This window comes from Silene latifolia, chromosome 9 (assembly GCF_048544455.1).
Source record: "Silene latifolia isolate original U9 population chromosome 9, ASM4854445v1, whole genome shotgun sequence".
Taxonomy (NCBI): domain Eukaryota; kingdom Viridiplantae; phylum Streptophyta; class Magnoliopsida; order Caryophyllales; family Caryophyllaceae; genus Silene; species Silene latifolia.
Genome location: NC_133534.1, coordinates 33,327,337 through 33,350,469, shown reverse-complemented (window position 1 = coordinate 33,350,469; position 23,133 = coordinate 33,327,337). Strand labels below are relative to the sequence as shown.

General features: G+C 42.8%; 2 protein-coding genes and 1 non-coding gene across 3 annotated transcripts; 1 reads left to right on the top strand and 2 right to left on the bottom strand.

The window, feature by feature from the left end:
- Positions 1–12,259: 12,259 nt before the first annotated feature.
- TRNAP-UGG (transfer RNA proline (anticodon UGG)) lies at positions 12,260–12,331 on the bottom strand. Its single transcript has one exon. It is a non-coding gene; the product is annotated as a tRNA-Pro (tRNA).
- Positions 12,332–13,705: 1,374 nt separating this feature from the next.
- LOC141602577 (uncharacterized) lies at positions 13,706–16,463 on the bottom strand. The gene has a single exon (XM_074422787.1). It carries the CDS (start codon positions 15,974–15,976, stop codon positions 13,994–13,996), a length of 1,983 nt encoding a protein of 660 aa, XP_074278888.1. The 5' UTR covers positions 15,977–16,463; the 3' UTR covers positions 13,706–13,993.
- Positions 16,464–19,963: 3,500 nt separating this feature from the next.
- On the top strand, positions 19,964–21,064 carry LOC141600825 (uncharacterized). The gene has a single exon (XM_074421079.1). It carries the CDS (start codon positions 19,964–19,966, stop codon positions 21,062–21,064), a length of 1,101 nt encoding a protein of 366 aa, XP_074277180.1.
- Positions 21,065–23,133: the final 2,069 nt, after the last annotated feature.

Genomic DNA, 23,133 nt, shown 5'->3' with positions numbered 1-23,133 from the left:
AAAGAAATGTAACTTCGGTGTCCGGGCCGGCAAGTTCCTCGGCGTGCTTGTCAGCGCCAGGGGAATTGATGCCAATTCGGAGAAAGTCAAAGCAATACTAGACCTACCGGAGCCGAGAAATCGAAAAGAGGTTATGACGCTGATCGGAAGGATGGCGGCTCTCGCCCGCTTCATCTCTCGGTCGGCCGACAAGAGCACTCCGTTCTTTAAAGTCTTTGAAGGGGAATAAAAACTTTAGGCGGGGGGAGGAACGAGCACGACTTTCGTGCAACCGAAAGCCCGCTTTCGACACCGCCAACCCCGTCCAGGCCGACGCTAGGGGAGACGCTATATCTATACTTAACAGTTACCTCGGCCACGGTCGGTCGTAATCGTCGAGGAAGAAAATAAGCGAAGAATACCCAATTTACTTTATCAGCCATACACTGCTGGCCGCCGAAAGAAATTACCCACTAATCGAAAAGGCAGCCCTCGCCGTCGTCGTTGCCGCAAGGAAGCTGAAACTCTACTTCGACGCACATCTCGTGACGGTCTTAACCGACCAGCCATTGGAGAAAGCATTAGAAAAATTCGAAAAATTCGGCAGACTTATCAAATGGGCAGTGGAGCTCTCCGGCTTCGGCATTCAGTACAAGTCGAGGCCTTCGATAAAGGGGCAAGCGCTTGCAGACTTCCTGGCCGAGTGCACGTATCAAGAATAATCACATCCCGGCGTGTGGGAAGTGTATACCGACGGGTCCTCCACGGCGAACAGCTCAGAGCGGCATCCTTATCATCAACCCTAACGGAAACGAGTTTGAGTACGCCTTGAAGTTTACCTTCTCGGCCTCAAATAACGAATCCGAATATGAGGCGGTGATAACTGGAGTCGAGTTAGCTAGAGCTGCCGGGGCGGAGCATATTGTGTTGAAAACAGACTTGCTCTTAGTGACTAATCAAATCCGAGGAGAGTATGAGACTCGAGACGATGGGATGGTAAGGTACCGGAGAGGGTCAAGTGACACCTCAAAATTGAAATCTTTCCAAATACAAGTGCATCCCAGTCCGAGAACAACCGAGCCGACGCTCTCTCAAAACGCCGATTGAAGCATAAAAAATGTCGGTCGAACCGTCTTGGTGGATATCGAAATGCTAAAAGCATCACTGAGACCGTCGGCATGGTGGGCGACATCGCAGCCGAGACGACGTGGATGACTCCGATAATGAAATACAAGCGACAAAAGAGTTGCCGGAGGACCGCATCTGTCTCGAGAAGATAAGAAGGATCGCTGCAAGGTACTTAGTGTTCGAAGGAGAATTGTACAGAAGGTCCGTAATAAGACCACTCTTGAAATGTGTCGGCCCGGCCGACGCGAGCTTATCTTGACAGAGATTCACGAAGGCATCTGCGGACATCACATGGGGGCGAGAACGCTAGCCCACAAAGCTCTTCGAGCCGGCTACTTCTGGCCTACCATGTTGAAAGATTCCAGAGCAAAAACCAAGAAATGCAAGAATTGTCAGATGCATGCTCCGGTAATACATGCACCTTCCCGAGACCTACAACCAGTACTTAATCCCCTACCATTTGCACAGTGGGGGATGGATTTATTAGGACCATTTCCGACGGCCTCCGGAGGAAGGAAGTACCTGATTGTCGCCGTTGACTACTTCACCAAATGGGTCGAGGCTGTCGCGGTACCTGCCAAGACCACGGCGGCCGTAAGAAAGGTGATTTGGGAGAACATCATAACTCGTTTTGGGTTACCCCAAGTCATTTTATTTGACCACGGTCGAAAGTTTTGGAGCGACATGGTGATGAATTGGTTGGAAGAGCTCGGTATCAAATTTGCATACTCCTCCGTCTGCCACCCTCAGAGCAACGGGCAGGCGGAGGCAGCTAATAAAACAATACTGAACGGGTTGAAGAAGAAGGTTGAAGATCTAAAGGGATGATGGGCTGATGAACTACCCGGCGTCCTGTGGTCCCTTCGAACCACGGAGAAAGAAGCAACAGTGCAGTCCATTCCACCTAGTCTATGGGTCCGAGGCCGTCCCGCCAATTGAAGCGGTGCCGACATTCAGAACGCAAACCTTTAACCCAGTCGAAAATGAAGAAGGCCTGAGAGCCTCCCTAGACCTGGTCGAAGAAAGTCGAGATACGGCACGGCTCAACTTGGCAGTATATCAAAACCGAATGAGAAGAGCCTACAACCGTAGGGTCCACAAAAGGGACTTGAGAGTAGGAGATCTAGTCCTGAGAAAGTCGGCCGCAACCAACAAAGGAAACATCCATGGTAAGATGACGGCCAACTGGGAGGGCCCTACATAGTGGTTGAAGAAATGGGGCCGGGGACATACCGGCTGACAGACATGGAGGGTGTGCCTCTAATGAGCCATTGGAACACAGACAACCTTAGGAAATATTTCGTATAGCGGCGGAGGTGTCCGAGGCTGTTGTGGGCACCCCAACGCGTGATTATATCTTATGAAGAATGATCCAAGTTTTCCATCGAAATGCTTGTCCCCTCTGTAGTCGTACCAAAGTAGACGCCACGGCTAAAGCCGGGCAGTCACTACCAAAGTAGACGCCACGGCCAAAGCCGGGCAGTCACTACAAATGCATTTGATACTCGCGAAAGCAACCAACATGCTTAAGAACGTATAAGTACAGTTGAGAACGCAAGTCTGACTGCCTCGGCCAATCCGGGAGTGGCAGAGGAAGCGATCAATATGTCTATAGATACGAATGCAGTCGAGCCGTAACCTCAATTGCCTCGGCTAAAGCCGGGAGTGACGGGGAAACGACCGATATGCTAACATGTTTACAACAGTAGTTGGGAAGCGCAAATCTGACCGCCTCGGCCAGACCGAGAGTGGAGGAGGAAGCAACCGACATGCCAACATGTTGCTGATCAAATTGGGAAACGTGAATCTTGCTCCCTCGGCCTGTTCAGGTGCAGCAGAGGGCACGACCAATATGCTAAAAACGTTTAAGTACAGTTGAGATACGCAATCTAATTGCCTCGGCCAAGCCGAAGATAAAACGAAAAAAAAGCGCTCAATATGTTTAAAAACGTAAGAAGACAACTGAATGGAGGATAAGATCAAAGCCTCGGCCAAGCCAAAGGCAAATAAACAAACTTCATTGAAAATGTTTACAAGTGAGACAAAATAAAGTCGACGGCCGTCCCCATAGGGATAACCTAAGCTCAACCTACCAAAGTTTAACAAAAAAGAAGGAACAACAAAAATTACAACATTAAGACATGAAGCGCCAAAAGGATGGCAGGGAGGAAAGGCTCAAAAGTTGGCCCCCGAACAGCTGAAGCTGTCCGAAGGGCCAGGTGAGTCTGGTGACGACCGCCCGTCTCCCTATGCTTGTTTCCGCTCGGCACCGGCAGCAGCAGCAGCATCACCGTCGGTGGACGGCCCAGAGGACGACTTGGCCGCTTCACGTGCCTTTGCCTTCTCAGCCTCCTCTCTAGCCTCCTTCACCTTAGCATCATGGGTCGCCTTGGCCGCGCTTCCCGAGCGACCTTCGCCGCCGCCTTCGCCTCGGCCGCGGCCTTGGCCTCCTCGGCGCCCCTTCTCATCCAGAAGTTTGTCAAAATCTTGCCACGGAAAAGTGCCTTCAGGAAGGAGCTCCTTAATCGCATCCTTTGTAGCATCTTCGGCTTGGTCCCGGTACCGGGCACACATTTCAGGGATGATGACGGTTTTCAGCAGCTCAATATCCTTCTCCCTCTGAGCAAGGATAGCCTTTGTGCCCTTATGTTCCTTCGCCTCGGCCAAATGCAGGGTCTTCCATCTTTCCCTCTGCTCGACCATGGCCTTATAACCGCCCTCAAGTTTTTTTCTCTCCTCCCGCAACTTAGCGGCATCAGCCAACGCGGACTCAACCTTAGCTCTCTCGGTCAGGACCACCTTCTCAGCGTCCTCCTTAAGCTTTCGCTCAGCGAGGAAGTCCTGCTTCGCCTTCTCGGCCTCCTCCATAGAAGCGGCAAGCTCAAGCCTAAACCGTTTGAGCGTAGGGGCAGTTTGAGCCACGAGCTTTTCTTGCTCGATAAGATGAGTGTCGGCAACGTCAGCCCACTTCACCAGCCTTTTGGCCAACCTCATGCCGTCCGCCCTGAGCTGAACGAAGGAAGCCTTCTCGAACGAGGTGTCGGCGGCGACATTTTTGTCGCCCATCTGCACAGGCTGCTTCTCCAATTGCCGTTCGGTGAAAACAACAGCTGGCGACGGCTGATCTAGAAAAAACCCAGATAAAGCGTCTATGTCAACATTCATCGACATATCAGAAAGCCTGTCATCGGAAATGCATAAGGAACCTGCTAAATCCAAGCCATGGGTTAGATCCGTACCAGTCCTAGCTTTCTTGAATTGAGGGCCGGCTGACCCCTTCTCTTTCCCTGCCTCGGTAACAGCAGCAGCAGGCGTTGTTTCCTTCCTCTTATGTGAAGGAGGAGGACCCTCCAGAACGGTGAGGTCCTCGTCAACATTGACGACCTCCTTATCTTTTTGGACTATGGGGATTGGAGATCGAGTTGGAGTTGACGTCGTAGCCGCCGAAGACGTTGCTTTTGGTCTCCGGCGCGGCACGTTACCGCCAATCTCTGCTTGAGTAGCCCCCACGTCCATTGCTTTCAACGCCTGCTCCATGAGTTCGTGCGGGGCCTGCTTGCGATCACGCGACGCGGCCTTAGGGTGCAGTTCAACAACTCTCCTGTCCTGGTCAAGTCCCAACTTGCTTAGGATGGAGACAGAGAGATCCCGGCCAAATCGATCTGCAAGAAACAAAGGAGGAGTTAAGCGAAAGAAGTAAACCGAGGCTCAAATATCGAAGCATAAAAGCAAAAGTGGGCCTCATACCGACCCCACTCACCCTGGCTGAGGGCCGGTATGAGGCCGATGTGACAAAGCGGCTCGTCTTGAAGGACGATCTGCGTCGGAGGCATCCATCCCTTCGGCGTGCCATCCTTCTCAGCCTCGAACATGCTCATTGCCCGCACTTCGTCAGCTTTAAGATAAACCTTCTTGGCGTCCATCTTAATCTTATTACGGGAGACATATCTTTCATGCTCCCCCTTACTCTCACAGCGCAAATTGACGCGGCGCTGGAAGGACCGGGGCAGTGGATAGTCCTCCGGAACCTCGACATATACCCACCGCCCCTTCCAGTCTTTGCAGGATGTTAGCTTGGAGACGGTCACGTAACCCGGCTCGGTCTGCACGCTGTACCACCCCATGACGCCTTGGGTAGACAGCCGAAGATGGTGGAGCCGGCGGAAAAGGTTCACCGTTGAGGCCTCCCCCTTAAAGAGACAAAACCATACGAAGCCAATAATCGTCCTAATGGCCAACGGGTGCAGTTGTGCCACGGCGAAATTCATGGCTTTGATTATGGCCGAGACGTGTTCATTAAGAGGAAAACGGAGCCCATACTCCAGATGTCTAATATACACGCCTATACAACCTTCGGGAGGGCAACAGACTGCCTGATCACCCACAGGAACAATAATTCTATACCCCATGCCGAAGTTGTAGTGGTCTTCGAAAAGTTCAGGCCCGGAGGCACGAGCGAAGCTGTTCGTCCAAACGGAATCGGGTTTAATCGAGCAGGCTTCGCCGTGCCACAAGTAATGCGGCCTCTCTGAAGCAGATTGGGTCTTTTCCTCCTCATCATCATCAAAATCCTCGAGATATTTCTCGTCGATTTCAGGAGAAGACGACTTGCGACCCCCGAACCCTACCGGGGAGACAACCAGTGGCTCCTGTTCAACGGGACGCGACGGTTCGTCCCCTGGGGTTGAGGTACTAGGCGGAGCGTCAGCAGCAGACATGGTGGCAACGAATACTTAACAAATAAAATTGGGGAAGAATTTGTTTTTACCTTGAAAGAAAGTGTTACGCCGAGTAACGCTTCGGAAATTAGAGAGAGAAAACTCTTCGAAAACTAGAGAGAAGAAATTTTTTGAAAAAAGAAATTTGCACAGCAAAAATGAGGGGCATACTGCTCTATTTATAGAGCAAAGCCCATTCAGTGGACCAATCAGAGCAAAGCTCATGAAGCGTCCACTAATCAATACCAGGCCACGTGTCAAGCATGCAGCCGCAGAATGTCAATCGACATACATTGACCCATCTTCTTCGACACGCTCCTTAGTATCTACTTGCCAACGGCCAGCTGATCAACCAAGCTTGGCAGCACCGGCCGGGGGCAATCAAAAGCACACGGCACTCTCAACCTTGGTCTCGGCCAGCGCCATTTCCTTTTCCACATTCGATGTCCATTACACAACAATGTGGAGGGGGGATATGGTACGGCCTGAACAGGACCAAGCCGAGGAAGAAGTTCGACATACGCAGAATACACTCAACACGCATCGAAGGTCCATACCACGGCATAGACTACGCTGGGGGCAAATTGATGGGGCATATTCTGCACCCGCTGACCAAGTCAACATATTGACCAAGGTCAAAGCTAAAAGACAACAAGTCAAAGGAAAAACGGCCTAACCGACAAAGCCTGTCGGCCTGTCACTTGGGTCTCGGCTCGGCAACTAGCCGGCCGAGAGGCATATCCGCATACTCACATCCAGTCCCCTCGGCATGGAGTCAACCAGTCCTGTCGGCCTGTCATGGGTCCCTCGGCCGAGGGTAAGACAGTCTTTCCACCTGCTACGCCACTTGGCCACTTGGCCACTACGTGACAAAAGGTGAAAGTCTATAAATACTCCACATCTCTCATTGAGAAACGAACTGGAAAATCTGGTATAAAACTCCCTTGTCTCTCTACCATATACTTTGCCAAGTTAAACATACAACTTATCTCTCTAAGTTTACTGACTTGAGCGTCGGAGTGAGTACGCTCGGCCCCAAGCCGAGCCCTCAGTTTGTTCATCTTTACAGAAAAGAGTGAAAGGAAGAGACGAGCAACGACATCATTCTACAAGCTCAAGTGGTCACAATCCTGCTCCGGAATTACACCCGGAACAACCCTCATACTCCAAGTGCCTTACCAGGATCACTTAAAGCATGAGAATGCTACCATCTCGGTTACCCGAGGCAATGTATATCAAATAGACCATAAAAGAACGTACTTTAGTAAATAAGTTTAAGTGATTACATAACAAAACCAACTGCAAAGTAAAGTACAACTGTTCTACAACCAAACTACAACTGAAGTAACAAAAGTATAAAGACAACACAGCGGAAGACTAATATCAGACTCGTGGCAACTCCATCCCCAGCTAATCCCGCGCACATCCATAGTATACCTGCTAAACAACTACTCACCACCCCCGAATGGATCACCACAGTTTTTAAAATATTTAAACGGGGTCAGTACTGATTACACAAAACAAACAGCTGCAATACCACAACTAATTCAATCAACCCAAACTCCATCACATCACTACACACTAAAGTGTGTATAGCTCTGCCAGAATACTCATCGCAACAAGTATTCCACACCGCCAGTGGGGGACCGCAGCCGTTCCCACCTAAGCCCCGCTCATCTCATCCGAGCGATAAACCCATGTTCCTTAATGTGCACATCCCTTCTGTGGCGGGTTCCACAGAAGGCGAATCAAGGGCGTGAAGCCACTCCCGCAAGTGACTCCACTCAGCCGAGGACGCATCTCGCAAACCACAGACAATTATACGATAATCACAATACACTACCAACAATCACCAAATCAGAATCCAATACCATTACGTTATACAATAACAACAATCAATTACCAACACAACCATGTAACCAATACTGAGTAGGGAAACCCTACCTGGAATAGCAATCAGCACAGACGATCTAGCATCTAATCAGAATCTCTCCTCTACGAATCCTCCTCCTATAACATGCACATATACAATTACCACCTACACATCACAAAACACCCAAAAACCCCCAACATTACCCAATTAGGGTTTTAATGAAACTCAACCAAATGCTATAAAAATTATACAAGGAACTTACCCTTGACACGACGATCACAACGGTATAACGAACGAGATGATCCGAGGAACCTAGCCTTGGGGATTTGCCAATAACGCGAGAGATGCGAACAACGTAACTTCTAATCTCACTTGAAAGGTTTTAGAATGTTGAAAAGTGTTTAAGAAAATAATGACGGAAGCTTTTATATTAATCTCGCGTTATTAACAAAACCCGCCTAAACAAACCCGTAAAACACACTTACTTGATCGAGTAAGTGACTTACTCGATCGAGTGCCCCTTACTCGATCGAGTCCCCAACTTACTCGATCGAGTACCCTACAGGCAGACTACTGTTTTGCGTAAAAAGCTACTTACTCGACAGAGTAAGTCCCACTCGATAGAGTACCCATAGACATAGAAAACCGTAGTATTACAGTTTGGGTGTGGGATTGTGTGTTGGTAGTCTGGCTTTAATTACTAGAGGAATGGCTCACTCCTAGTTGGGTAGGCTTGGGATGGGATTAAACGGTGTTGATGGTTTGGGTCGGGTGTGGTGGTTTTTCCGAAAACACTTGTCCGATAGCTCTTATTTTATAAGCTTTTATCTCTGGTTTACTAATTTTCAAAATAATCTACCTTTAGAAGAGTATTTGTATTAGTAATCACTTCTTAAAGGTTATCTATCTTAAATTTCCGAGTTGGGGTTATTTTGTGAATAGTTATGGTTGCCATTCTACAGATGAAATTTTTCTAAAGCACTTTGTTGTTGCTCATGGAAATGGTCAGTTCAAGGAGGATGACTGGTTACTTTTTAGTTTTTTTTTACCAATGGAAGAAACCCATTTGATTAAGGTTAAATTCCTTAAGGAGAGGGGTAACGACTTCTTTAAGCAAAATCTGTTTTACTCTGCTGGCGGCTGCTATGATGGCATGTCGAGTCTTATGTTTGGTTTTGGAATTTAGGGAGGACAGGGGCGGACGCAGGAATTTATCGAAAGGGGGGCACAAAATTTTTTCTGATACATTATTTTTTATTTTAAACCGCATTTTTTTATTACGGACTTTTTTCCTCCCAAAAAATAGAAAAATAACTAATTTTAATAATTTTTTTAGTTTAAAAATTAGTATTTTAGTTTGAACTTTCTTCTGAAATATTTAAATTTGAAATAAATGTACTTTGTAAATAAAAATAAATAATATCTCCTATGATAAGATATATTATATTCTAATATTTAAATAAACATTAAACACAAGTGGTTCAATGGTAGAGAAGGTGATATGTAATCTCGAGCTCAAGGGTTCAAACCCTGGGAGGAACATTTTTTACATATAAATTGTAGCTTACTTACGAGATGGGCCTTGAGATCATTACACAGTTTAATAAAAACCTAGGGCACCAAGAATCGAACCTGTGACCTTTCAAGGGTCAACTAAATAGCTTACCAACTGAACCACATAAACCTATTGATCATTTCTATTACTTCTAAAAAATTTAACCCGAAAAATTCATGGTGGGCACGTGCCCACCCGGGCCCCTAGATCCGCCCATGACTATGACGTTGAATCTGTCTTGCAATTAGCAATCTCTTTAAATTTGAATTTAGCGGCTTGCGCTAATAAGCTCCATGAGTATGAGGAAGCCATAAACTTCTGTTCTTTGGTTTTGTCGCCATTCCCTAAAAATGCTAAGGCTCTATTTCGTAGAGCTGTAGCTTGTATGAAGACTAATATACTCATAGAACCGCAAACTGATCTAGAAACTACGTCAATGCTTGAATCTAAGAATAAAGATATCCTTAGAGAACTGAATTTTGTCAAGAATCTACGGGCTATTAATCATAACGGTAAAAGAAGTATTGATGACCAGTTGCTATGTGAGGTGGCTAGGGAAAGTAAAAGGTCTATCCCTGAATTTGATAATACTGGGGACATCTCAGTTAACGATAATGAGGGGTCTTCTTGTGGCTCTTGCGATACTCCACTTTCTGACTCCACTGTCAAGGATACCTGCATTTCGGATGATGACCTTCCTATAAATTTCGAAGAAAATTCTTCTCCTAATATTTATTTGGAACACAATCACAAAGACTCTCAAATGGGTGATAATGAGCATATTCCTAACAACTCGGTTCTTGAGTTCTCAAGGAAGGGTGGAGGAAATTCACGACTAAGGATCTCCGGACAAGCTTATCAAAAAATTCTTCAAGATAGTAAGGCGAGCTTTTACAATGAAAGAGACTTGTCAACTTTGTCAATTCGGATCCTTAACATCGAGGTCACCAAGGTGGGAGGAATTACAAGAGATCATTATAAGAGAAAGAAGAGGAGGAGACGTTCTAAAAAGCGGAAACTGAAGACGATGGTGGTAAATGAAGACACGTCTCCTTGTTCAGGTGTCATCAATGGGATTCATGGTATTAATTCGAGGGAGTCCTCTATTGGTTGCGTAAACTCGAGTTCGTCCTCTATTTGTGACAACATATCTCCTTCTTTTATTCAAACCCTCAAAGGAAACCCTACGGTTGTCGCTCCTAATTCCCGCTTATCTGTTTCTTTGGCGAATGACACGGCCAACACCTATATTTGCTTCCAAGCCCATAATGATTCAAATGAACGTCAGTCATTCCTTTTTTCAGCTTGTCCTAAGAAGTGTAAGATTTCTTCGTTTGATAAACTGTCACGTGCCTCGACTACACGTAGGCTTTGTAGGTACCCTTCTAATCGTCAAGTGAGTGAGAAAAGGATAATTACTAACTCCAAGAAGAATCATAGCCAAGGGGATGAATCTCCGAGACACAGTGTATTTACTTGCTCTACAAGTAGGTCTTTTTCCCGTAAATTTCTACGTCCTCGAGGCGTAAGTGTGTCTTGTTGCAGGTACTCCTCCGAAGCCCAATTGATAAAGAAGAGAAAAGAAGTTTTCGCTCATTTGACAATCTCAGATTGTCCCTTCAAGAAGCATTTTCTATTTGCTAACCCCATTCCTAGTTTAATTTCCTTTTCAAATAATGTAATAATAAAGTCCGACTCGGAGAGTCGGGTAGGTACTGTGTAAGGAAACTTTCTTTTTTGCTGCCAAAATAAAAATAAAAATTATTTATCATTGAAGATTAACTACGGTTACATGTATGATTATGTACATGCAATGATTATGTGAACAAATGAGTTCATATATACAAGTAAATGCATAAAAACTTGTATCATAAACACGATAATATAAATTTAGTATACATAGAAAACTTACAAATTAATTTGGTAGATTTGTTAAGTAGGAATTGAAATCAAAGATTAATAACTATAAGTTCACAACAAACCTAAATTTGATGATTCTCCCAAATTTGTTATCGATCTTGAATAGAGAATCATGCTGATAACGTATTATAAATTTACTTTGATTATTGTATATTGTAATACGATATGAATGAGAGAAACAATGTAAGAAGATGTGAATATTGTTGTTGTATATTATTCTATGTATATATAGAGATTACAAAGAGAAGTTGATTCGCACCCCAAAAAAAAAAAAACAAAGTTGGTGAAATGGAACAATGGTAAAGGGTAAGAGATGAAAGGTTGCTACTGGAGCTTAATTTAGTTTTGTTTCCACGCAAACAGTTACAGTGGTTGGGAATACAAGCAATGGTTGGGAATGTAAGGGTATAATGGTCATTCACTATACATATTTTATAACAATTATCACTTTCTAAACCGGCCAAATTGTAAATTTGATATAATGAAACTAATTTTATTTTTTAAACTTAAAATTTATGGAGTACAGTAGAAATTGCCAAATAAATTCACTCCACATTAGTTTTAGTCGGACACGTCAACTACTTACGATTAGCATAAGCACTTAGAGCATCCGCAAAGGTGTAGAACTACCTCCCCATATGCACTTTTTCTCCTTATATGGGGAACCTCACTAATGCACCAACTTCCCCATAATTTGAGGCTCCACCATTATTAGAAGAGGACCCCCAAAAAAAGTAAGGGTAAAATGTGTTCCTTTTGGGGAGGTTCCCAAATTTTTATATGTAAATGGGGAGCCCCATTGTTGCATAAATGTAGTCATAGATTGAGGAGGGTAAATGGAAAAATTAGTGAAAAATGAGGTGGACGAATAAGAAAAAGAGAGAGAAAATATGGGGAATCCCATTGTTGCGGATGCTCTGAGTTTAAGCTAAAATGTTAAAACCAAAAAAAAAAAAATTATTGCCAAACTGCAATGCATGTTTTAGTGTTTGAACTGAAATTCTTGTATTTTAGAAAAGCAATTAAAGAGCTACAGTAAAAATTACAGTAGAGCCAAATAAAATCACCTCTGTTGGCCAAAAAAGTGGGGCATTCCGAGAATCGAACTCGGGACCTCTCGCACCCAAAGCGAGAATCATACCACTAGACCAAATGCCCTTGATGTTAATGTTTTAAAGTTTTACATATATGTTCAAAAATAATCAAGGCTTCTGTAACAGCAGCGACCCACGTCAAGATTCTCGACAACAATAACTTCCACTTATCAGCCACAAAGTAGTCTGTCGTTGTAGTCTTCTTTATCAATTTATTGAAGTCATACAATTGATTCATATGAGCCGATTTAAAATCATTTTGAGGTTTCGGATTTATTATTATTGGAATTGATTACAGGTACATAGCTAATGTTTCATACTCCTATCACTGTAATAAAAGTTTCGCAGTCGAGATTTTGAATGCCGCTGATGAAGAATTTCGTGCCTAGTCTATCGTATTCCGCCAACATGTTACAGGTTGTTAATCGATTTTAATCGATTTTGCTACCGTACCTTGACTAATGATCATCATCTTGATCTGAGGTCATTAATACCAACCCATAATTCATTTGAAGCAGAATTTCGAGTATGCTATATCAATCTCAATTACGAAAATTCTGCTTCAAATGATCGTGCCACTACCATACTCGAAATTGACATTATAATGTACAACTTTTTTGTTTAATAATTGTAGTAGTGGTTATACGAGCCATCTGACAATCTTCCGTTGATTCTCAACCAAGCTCCGAGAAGTCGTCTCAAACTTGTTTTTTTTTTTTTTCTCACAGTAACTGATTTTTTTTTTGCAATCATAAACATATTGTACTTTGATCATGCCACAGATACAGCCACCAGACAAGTAAATGTTGAGCTGGTTCAATAATTCAGCACTGATACCTCTTTTCCAACTCGAATTTCAGTACGTATGATCCATGTATGGGCTAGAATTCAACCATTTTCAAGTTCAAGTAACAAACAACATACTTGGCATCTTTCCCTTACTACATACTTGGCATCTTTCCCTTGCAATTTTCGGTTAGCAACAAGGATGTACTAACAACAGTACAACTTAACAATGCATAGACCGACTAGGCGACAGCATCACCCAAGTGGTTCCATCCGGCCTATATGTTGGCATTGAGGTATGGTATAGTGTTATACACAATCTTTTATATATGTGCGTCAAAAATTCGAGAATATCAAAACCAAAGGAGATTGAACCGTAATGGTTAATTAAATCGCAATTGAAAACTACTCAAACAAAAACATACTCCCTCCTATTCTAAATAACAGTCTCATTGTCTATTTCCGTCTATTCACAATAATGTCCCATTGTCCATTTTTGGTAAGTGTTGTGTGGTCCAAATTTAGTTTCATTTCCGTCTATTCACATAACTGTCCCATTGCCCGTTTTATGTGGTCTAAACTCACTTTCTTAATTCTTGTGTCATATTCACAATGGGACACTTATCTAGAATAGGAGGGAGTAAGAAAAATAGACAAAAAACCGAGATTTTGATTGCAATTCAACAAGTACTTAACAATAATGACGACTACAAGCGGATGGATATGAACTAACCTTGCATGTATATACACTCCAAGTCTCCAACAGATTACGATATGAAAAAGGAATGACCATAAAAACCAAAAAGATTACACTCTCTACAACGAAAAAGAGAGTCCTCAATATTATAATTTACCCCTCACAGTAAATGCATTCATTCATGATCTAGTGCCAGTTTGAGTGAAAATTTCCATTTTACTACGGAGTACTAATCGAAAACCTCTAAAATCTAGAACCTCTAGACTGGTAAAGTTCAAGCCTACCCTTGGCCTCTGGCAATAGCTCATCGACTTGAGGATCCATCATAATATGGCTTTGCTTTAAGGCCCATTCCAACACTATAAGCACATTATCCTCTTGAGCTAAATCCGGGCTATCTGGTACATGAAGCGCTATGTAACACATTAATATTATTGCCGGGATTTGAACCAGTTGCTCACCAAAGTACACCAATTGTATCAAATGCTTAACTCCACCCCCGTTGATTATCGACTTGCAGTGTGTCACATGTAGGAAATTGTCCGAATTTGCAAATTTGAGTAATGCAACCACTGACTCGAACATGACCTCAGTTTCCCTCTCGTCGAGGAGTTTGACTAATGGATCAATGACACGTGTCTCGGTTGCCCTAAAAGTCCTAGCCAAGTTCCCTATTGACTTTATACAGGGGAGTAAAAGGTCAGAGTTTTCTTCTGTGACAACTTTCAGGAGTTGATCCAATACTGCTTTGGCGGCAGGAGAGGTGGGTTTAAAGGCAGTCCGCCTTAAATCCGTGTTCTCCTCCGCCACACTCGTGATTTCCATCACTGCCATAGCTGAATTGTACTTAACCTCATCTGGACCCTTCTCAAGTAAGACAGCGAAACAAAGCAATGCTCGTGATTCTGTTATGCTTCGACAAATGGAGACATTACCTTGTGCTAAATGCCAGAGAGCCCTTGCAGCCATTGCTTTCATTTCTGCCTTAATCGCGGGGTCCTCGTATTCCCTTCCCCCCTTTATACTCCCTCCTGCCAATACATGATTGTTATGCCTAGTATTTTGATTATTATTATTATTCTTAACATTCTTTGCACTACCTGGCTTCCCCAACGTGTCGGAAATCAGATTGGCCATTTGCTGTTCAGGGTGGGCCCCACCTTGGGGTTTCATCTGGTTAGCGGTCACCACAGACCGCTTAGTATCATCATCATATTCGCTAGCACCACCAGAGGGATGATGTTGATGTTGATGTTGATGTTGATGTTGATGATGCTGCTGATGATCATTCTTGCTATCCAATAAAATAGAATGAATCGACATCTTTTGTCGCTTAGCAATCGCGTACTTACTATGCTCTTGTATAGTCTCGAAAGCCAAATGACTAACCAGCAACCGAATCACATAATTTTGAGCAAAATGATCTTGACATTTGGGGTAATGTGCGGCCAATTCAGAGACAGCCCACGCCACCACGGCCTGAACTTTCATCTGCCCGTCTTTTAAAATCTTAGCAAACACAGACGAAACACCCGCGTTCACAAGTTGTTGCACACTTTCCGGGTCCCTACCTAGATGCCCAATTACTCGAGCCGCGTACTCCTGTCCTTCGGGCTTACCCTCCTTGACCAGCTTCAGAAGCGGTACCACCCCGCCTTCCTCAACAATAAGCTTAACATAACGGTCATTGTCACGAGCCAACGACTCCAGTTGGAGCGCAGCATCTGCCCGTTCTTCTAACGAGGCCGAAGAAAGGTTTGCCACTTGCTCCCAAATCAGACATAATATAGGCTCATTTTGAGCAATAGGGGGTAAACCAAGGTACCCTATATCAGCATCATCATCGTCTGTACGTGTTGCGGAAACACGAAGTAGCCACGTTACGTCCCCTACGGAATTGTCAAGTTGGGACGACATTTTTCTAAAGGCAGCATTGGGTATGATTGTAAAAACCCGCTTGAAAAACGAGCGGGTTCTACATTTATCGACGAGAGCGAGAGCCTTTTCCAGGACCTGCTCCGTCTCGTCAATAATCCGGCGGGTGGGCCGCTCGTATAAATCATTACTCGCGCGGGCTGCCTGCCGGATTAGGTCCGCTAGCTTCTTGGTCTTGGATTGTAGCTCTAAACATTCTGGCCGAAATTGGTTCGCCTCGTCGGCCGCTTTCGATACCTGGTCCGCTAACTGGACAGGCCTTGTTAAGATTTGTTTCACTATTTCTCCCATTTCTTATACAAATCAAATTTTTTTTTATGATTTAACAAAAATATGATCTTGAAATATAATTATAATTAAAAAATGTTAAGCCCCTACTAGAATTATGATTGATATATGGATTGATCAATCAAAATTCATGCATAACAAGGGCTAAACACAAATAATGTATTTTTTAAGGAATTAACTCATCCCACATTATACATTTTTTTAATGGGAATTGAAGATAAAATGTGGGTAAATTGTAAAACTTACGAGAATAAGGGTGGTGGTGGTGATGGCGGCAGAGACGTCGAAAAAACAATGGAGGAAGAAGGTAGGAATTGTTTTGAACAAAAATGTTATGTTGTGTTATTGTTGTTAAATGGCGTAACGTGATTCTCTCAACCCATGTATGGAACATGTACTATGTATTGAAAGTGTTGTGCTAAAGGATTTTTGTGAAAATTGGGTAATTCGTAATTCATCGTCCTTCACAAGGTCTACTTGTACGTATTAATATTTTTATTTGTTTTGGTATGTGGTTATATATAGGAAACAAGGTGGAATTTGGAAGATGCTATGTGTGCAAATGTAGGCATCTAAAAAGCTTGGAAGTGAGGAAATTAATAATGTGTCTGTGTTAAATATGCCACTCGACCGTCGTCCGTTAAACATTTTTGGTCACTGTCCGTTTGTTATTCCTAAAGTTTTTATTCATCACTGATTTCAATGTGGATACAACCCAATTACTCGTAGGATATAATTCCTCTGTCTCGATTATTTATTTACCTGTTTTTATTTATGAGTGTCTCATTTATTTATTTGCCTTTCTAAGTTCTAATGATATTTTGAAGTGTAACTTAATCATCCACATAATCTATTGTCCACTTTTCACCAAAGTTGGCTGGTGTGAGTGGTAAGGGCTCTCATCTCTTAAACAAGTGGTCAGGGGTTCGATTCCTGACTCTTGCGAATGAAAAAGCCAAACTTGGGAGGGGTCAACCCATTAAATTGCCTTCAGTACCCCGAAGGAGAACTCTTGCGAATGAAAAAGCCAAACTTGGGAGGGGTCAACCCATTAAATTGCCTTCAGTACCCCGAAGGAGATTGTCCCAGCTGTCAGTATGGGATACTCCTGGTCAACACCAAAAAAAAAAAAATAATCTATTGTCCACTTTTCACTCGATAACAATACCCACAAATGGTCTGCTCCCCTTTCCTTGTTCTTCGTATTAAAACCAAAGATAAACAAATGATACGGTTATCATTTTTTCTGTATTATTAGATTTGAGGATAAATTATTATACGACTATACGAGTAATTGATAATTTGGAAGTTTTGATTAAACAATTGAAGGTAGTATTGTACGGATTTGGAGTTAGGTTTGGATTGATTTCAAACTAGACTATTTATCGTATACTCGTATTTATTAGTCGTTGCTATCGTTATTAGTATATACTTTTCGTTAAGGACTTAAATGTAATTCATATTTTGTACTTTACGCACCTTTGAGACAATCCGGTGACGTGTTTTATTGATATTGTTGTAAATAGTAACATGAAAATGACATGGAAATCGGCATTTTGTTCAAGTAAATGTGACAGATTTTACTTTTTAATTATACATATATTTGAAGAAATTAATCATCGAAATTGTTATGGTTTCTATAAAACCTTATTCCCTAAAAGGATTGGATGACTTTGGCTCCTCGTCACTTTCTATTGACCATATATAGAATTATTCAATTCGCTTTAAATTTACTTATCTTAAGAGCCAAAAAAAAAAAAAAAAAAAACTTTACTCATCTTTCAAACTAGAAGTTTTAGGAAAAAATTATCAACTCCTCCTTTAGAATTACAAGTTACTCACTTTAGAAGTATGTGGGATCAATTTATTGAGATAGAAAGAGAAAAAACCTAAAAAATTCAAATGCTCGAACCCAATGCCGGCCTACCGCCGGATAACAACCAATCCTATGGACATCCCACTCCGGCCAACCCTAATGAAGGCTTTCCCATCCTCTCCTCACAAGTATCCCACAAGAATTCCAAGAGGAAGACGATGCATGTCGATGAGTTTCAAGCCACTACAACCGCCAGCAGTGGTCCATTAGCGGGGCAGATGAGTACAAGCAGTCCACAACCAAATCAGAACTCGACTCCTCCTACAATCTCGTATAAGGAGAAGGTTCAGGGGATCTCTTTTGATGACTACACACTCAATGATCTTTCCTTAGACGATCTCGACATCGACTCCGACGATGATGCCACATATATCGAGGATGATGAAGATGTTTGTCCTCGCATTTGCCTCACAAAGCAAGAAAAAGCTATCATTCGAAGGCCATGGCGTCATTCTCTTATCATAAAAATGTTCGACAAAAAGATAGGTTATCTTGCTTTGATGAGAAAATTGCAAGCAAAGTGGTCGATCAAAGGAAAACTTGTACTTACAGACTTGACAGAGAATTATTATGTCGCAAGGTTTTCTTCAAAACAAGATTACGAGTTTGTAGTAACTCAAGGTCCATGGATGATCGATGAACACTATCTAACCATTCGAAAATGGGTTCCAAATTTCGTTCCTTCCGCAGATACTATAAAGTATTTAACGGCGTGGGTTCGAATCCCGAACTTACCAGTCGAATACTTTAATGAAATGTTTCTCAAAAAAAATTGGTTCAAAAATTGGTAAAGTTATTCGAGTCGATAAGAATACTGTCATGGCGGAGAGAGGTCAATTCACTAGACTCAGTGTTGAAGTCGACATATCAAAACCGTTGCTTTCCAAATTCCGTTTAAATGGCAAAGTCTATGGGATTCAATATGAAGGTCTTAAAATGATTTGTTTTAAATGTGGTGAATTAGGCCATGGGATTGAACAATGTCCAAAAGCTATCTCAAGAGAAACAGAGGATGCCGATAAGCATATGACAATTCAGGAGGACTCTGTTTTGCAGCAAGTCGAAAATTCAATAGAAGCGAGTCTCCGTCTCGAGGAGAAATGCAACTTTGGAGACTGGATGATGGTTAAGAAACCACCAAGAAGAAAAGCGACGGTGAACCTAGTGAAAGCAAACCCCTTCCATACTGGTGAAAAATCAATTTTCAATTTTGGTCAAAATTCGAATGGAGCGGGATCGAGATTTAATATTTTAGGTAAAGATCAAGGAAATTCTGATATTCATATAATTCCTAATAATAATCTCACTCCTATTCCCACCAATAATAATATAGGCAAATAAAATATTCCTAATTCAAATAAAATCAATCAAATAATTAATTCCTTTAATAATCAAGCAAATAAACTTCTTTCCAAGCAATAATTATTCTACCAAAAGATCTACCAAATATATTCCAAAAAACAAAAACATTCAACCCAATATTCCTACAGTTAATCAAAGTTCTCCTATTCCCGTCCTAAAAGATATTACGAACCTTCCTGTTTCTTCAAAACAGCAGTCCAACAAACCTAATACCACAGTAAGCTCGATTGTTGAGAGTGAGTCGTCTGTTGCGTCTATCATACGTTCAAACACCGACCCACCCAACAATGAATCCTCACCCATACGCATCTTATCACGACCACCCCCTACCTCAGCCACGATGTTTGTCGCAGAGCCCAGAGATAGTGGCGGTACCGCCAACTCAAACTCTAAATGTGAAAACCTGGCCGGAGATGCCCGCTCCTTATATGGTGGTGATGATATCGGAATGTCCAATAATGGACCTCCGAATCGAAGTGGAGAAGACCAATCCATCGAAGCTGCTGCTGGAGATGTCGATACCATGGAGTATTGACGACATTCTAAAGCTAGTAAGTCGAGCTTATCTATCATCGTTAAATTATCTACATGATTTTATGAGTACACAAATACCAAACTTGTGTCCGAACCTACCCCATATTACTCTGTTAGTATGGAACGTTCAAGGAACTGGTAGCAAAGCCAAGATTAACGCGATAAAGGAATTGGTACGGTTGTACAAACCCTCGGTGCTTGCCCTAGTTGAAACACATATGGGGGGAGATCATGCTATTAGATTAAGAAATATTATTGGCTACGATGAGAATGCTCGAGTAAATACCACTGGATTTAGCGGAGGTATATGGTTATTTTGGAAGACGGACATTGTTTCGGTCACACCGATTATCGAACACCAAAAATTTCTTACAGTTGAAATTGCGAGATTGGGGGAACTACCATGGTTTTTCTCAGCAGTTTACGCAAGCCCGGACCCAACTAACAGACGAGAACTATGGACCGAATTTGAGAACTTTGCTCGTAATAATAATCACCCATGGATGCTTGCGAGGGATTTTAATGAAACTAGAACAATGGAAGAAAGACATGGAGGTGACCAAAATATGGCGCGGAGATGCGACAAATTCAATAACTGGATTGAAAATTGTGAATTGATTAAATTGGCATTTACGGGCTCCTCTTATACTTGGGCTAGAGGCAACTCTATCGAAACACGACAAAGCGCCAGGCTAGATAGGGCTCTGTGTAATTCTAACTGGAGTACTAAATTCGAGGATGCTATAGTTCGACATCTACCAGCCTTCCAATCCAATCATTGCCCGCTATTAATCTCACCAAACGGTTTTGCTCCGACACACAGTATTAATCGCCCTTTTCGATTTCAAGCTTGTTGGATGAAACATGAGAACTTCACGGAATTTGTAGAAGAAAACTGGCCCAAGGACGGATTATTCCCTACTCGCCTCCATCAGCTCTCGACTAAACTCCAAGATTGGAACAACCACACCTTTGGTAATATTTTTAGAAAGAAAAATGAATTAATGGCGAGAATAGGCGGCTGTCAGCGGGAATTATCAAAATCACGAGTAGGTTATTTAATCAAATTAGAAGCCCGATTGCGCCGAGAACTTCATGAGGTGCTCGAACAGGAAGAGCTTCTTTGGTACCAGAAGTCGCGACTTGAATATATTAAAGATGGGGATCGTAATACGTCCTACTTCCATGTTAGCACTTTAATTAAAAGGTGGGGAAACAAAATTACTACTCTCAAGGACGCGAATGGAGAGTGGATTGAAAATCCGTCTGCAATTAAAAAGCTCATTGTCGACTACTATAAGACCTTATATATGGAATAAAATGACCACAATGAAGACGATAATCTCCCTTGTGATTTGTTCTAGGCCTTTAATAATGAAGATTGGGAATGACTAACTAGACCGTTTAGCGTTGTTGAAATTGAAAAAGTGATCAACCATATGGGCTCACTCAAAGCTCCGGGCCCAGACGGCTTTCAAGCTCTCTTCTATCAGAAAAACTGGTCCCTTGTCGCAGAGCCCCTTTGTGACATGGTAATTAAAGCTTTAGAAGGTAAAGGATTTCCGGAGGGTCTAAACGACACACACTTGGTGCTAATCCCGAAAGTAAGTGCCCCGGAAATGATCTCTCAATTTCGACCTATCGGGCTTTGTAACGTCGCATACAAAATTATCAGTAAAATTTTAGCTAATCGCATCAAAAAGGTTTTGCCTCGTCTCATCTCGGAAACACAAAGTGGATTCGTTCCTCGGAGACAAATTTCAGACAACATTGTTATATTTCAGGAAGCGATACATTCTATTAGAAAGAAGACGGGTCGACTAGGGTATATGGCGATCAAAATCGATCTAGAGAAAGCCTATGATCGACTGAGATGGAGTTTTATAAGGGACACTTTGAAAGACATGATTTTTCCACAGCTTCTAATCGACGTCGTCATGGAATGTGTAACTACAGCCCGTATGCAAATCTTATGGAACGGTGAACCAACTGAGCAATTTATCCCGTCTAGAGGAGTTAGACAAGGTGACCCCCTCTCTTCGTATGTCTTTGTTATGTGCCTTGAAAAATTACAACAAGCCATCGACATCGAAGTCAGGAATAAAAATTGGAGATCGATTGTATTAGGCTGAGGTGGTCCGTCTATCACTAATCTCTTCTTCGCAGACGATATAGTTATTTTTGCTGAAGCAAGTGAAGAGCAAGCCCTAGTCATATGCTATCTGCTGGACAATTTTTGCAAAGCGTCGGGTGAAAAAATTAGTAATGCGAAGTCCAGGGTGTTTTTCTAAAATAACACAGACCGTACTACCCGGGATTCAGTCCGACATGCTTTGGGTTTCGAAGAAACAGAGGACTTGGGAATCTATCTCGGTATGCCTACTATTAATGGAAGGGTTACACGTCATACATTCGCGCATTTGGAAGATAAAATGAACAAAAGATTGTCGGGTTGGGCTACCAAAAGACTCTCCTTAGCAGGTAGAGACAGCCTTGTCAAATCTACCTTAACAACTCTTGCTAATTATAGTATGCAAACTGCAAAAATCCCGAGAGCAATCTGTGACACTATTGATCGAAAAACCCGGAGATTCTTGTGGGGTGGCGACGAAGAGAAAAAATCGATTCACTTAATTAATTGGGACACGGTCCAACAACCGAAATCAAGAGGAGGATTGGGTATAGTTTCAGCAAGGCAAGCGAACGCTGCTTTTCTCACCAAACTCGGTTGGAGAGTTCTAACGGAACCTACACGACTATGGTCTCGGGTTCTAAGAGCTAAGTACTGCAATAATAGATGCAACATTAATATATTTAAGCCCAAGCGAAATATGTCTAATGTGTGGGTGGGAATATCGTCACAAGAGAAGACAATAGTGCGTGGTACTGCTATAGCAGTAGGCAATGGCAGACGGACCTTGTTTTGGGACCATTCTTAGGTCGATGGGGTGTGCTTATCGGATCATAATATCGCCCGCATTCCAGCAAATTCATTAAGAGCTACCGTGAGTGATATGTGGTGCGAGAGCAACGGGTGGAAGTGGGAACAATTCGCCGATTTGTTACCGCAATCGATCTTACAAAAAATTGCTTCCATATCACTCATTCCAGACCCCGACCTAGAGGATACACTCTACTGGATTGGTACCTCGACGGGTAAGTTCTCCCTCAAGTCGGCTTTGGGTTTTTTGAATGAAGGGAACAATTCACAAGCACCGGAAACTACACTATGGCGAACCATATGGAGGCTCCCGCTTCAACAAAAAATCCGTATGTTCTTGTGGCTAGCTACTCATGATCGTCTGATGGTTAACGTCAACCGTTTTAATAGGAATATGGGCGATAACCCGCTATGTCCACGATGCAATGAGGAAGATGAAACAACCGA

What these genes read in the sequence shown, in the direction of transcription:
- LOC141602577 (XM_074422787.1), bottom strand. Translation starts at nt 15,976, where the DNA reads ATGGGAGAAATAGTGAAACAAATCTTAACAAGGCCTGTCCAGTTAGCG.
- LOC141600825 (XM_074421079.1), top strand. Translation starts at nt 19,964, where the DNA reads ATGGGGGGAGATCATGCTATTAGATTAAGAAATATTATTGGCTACGAT.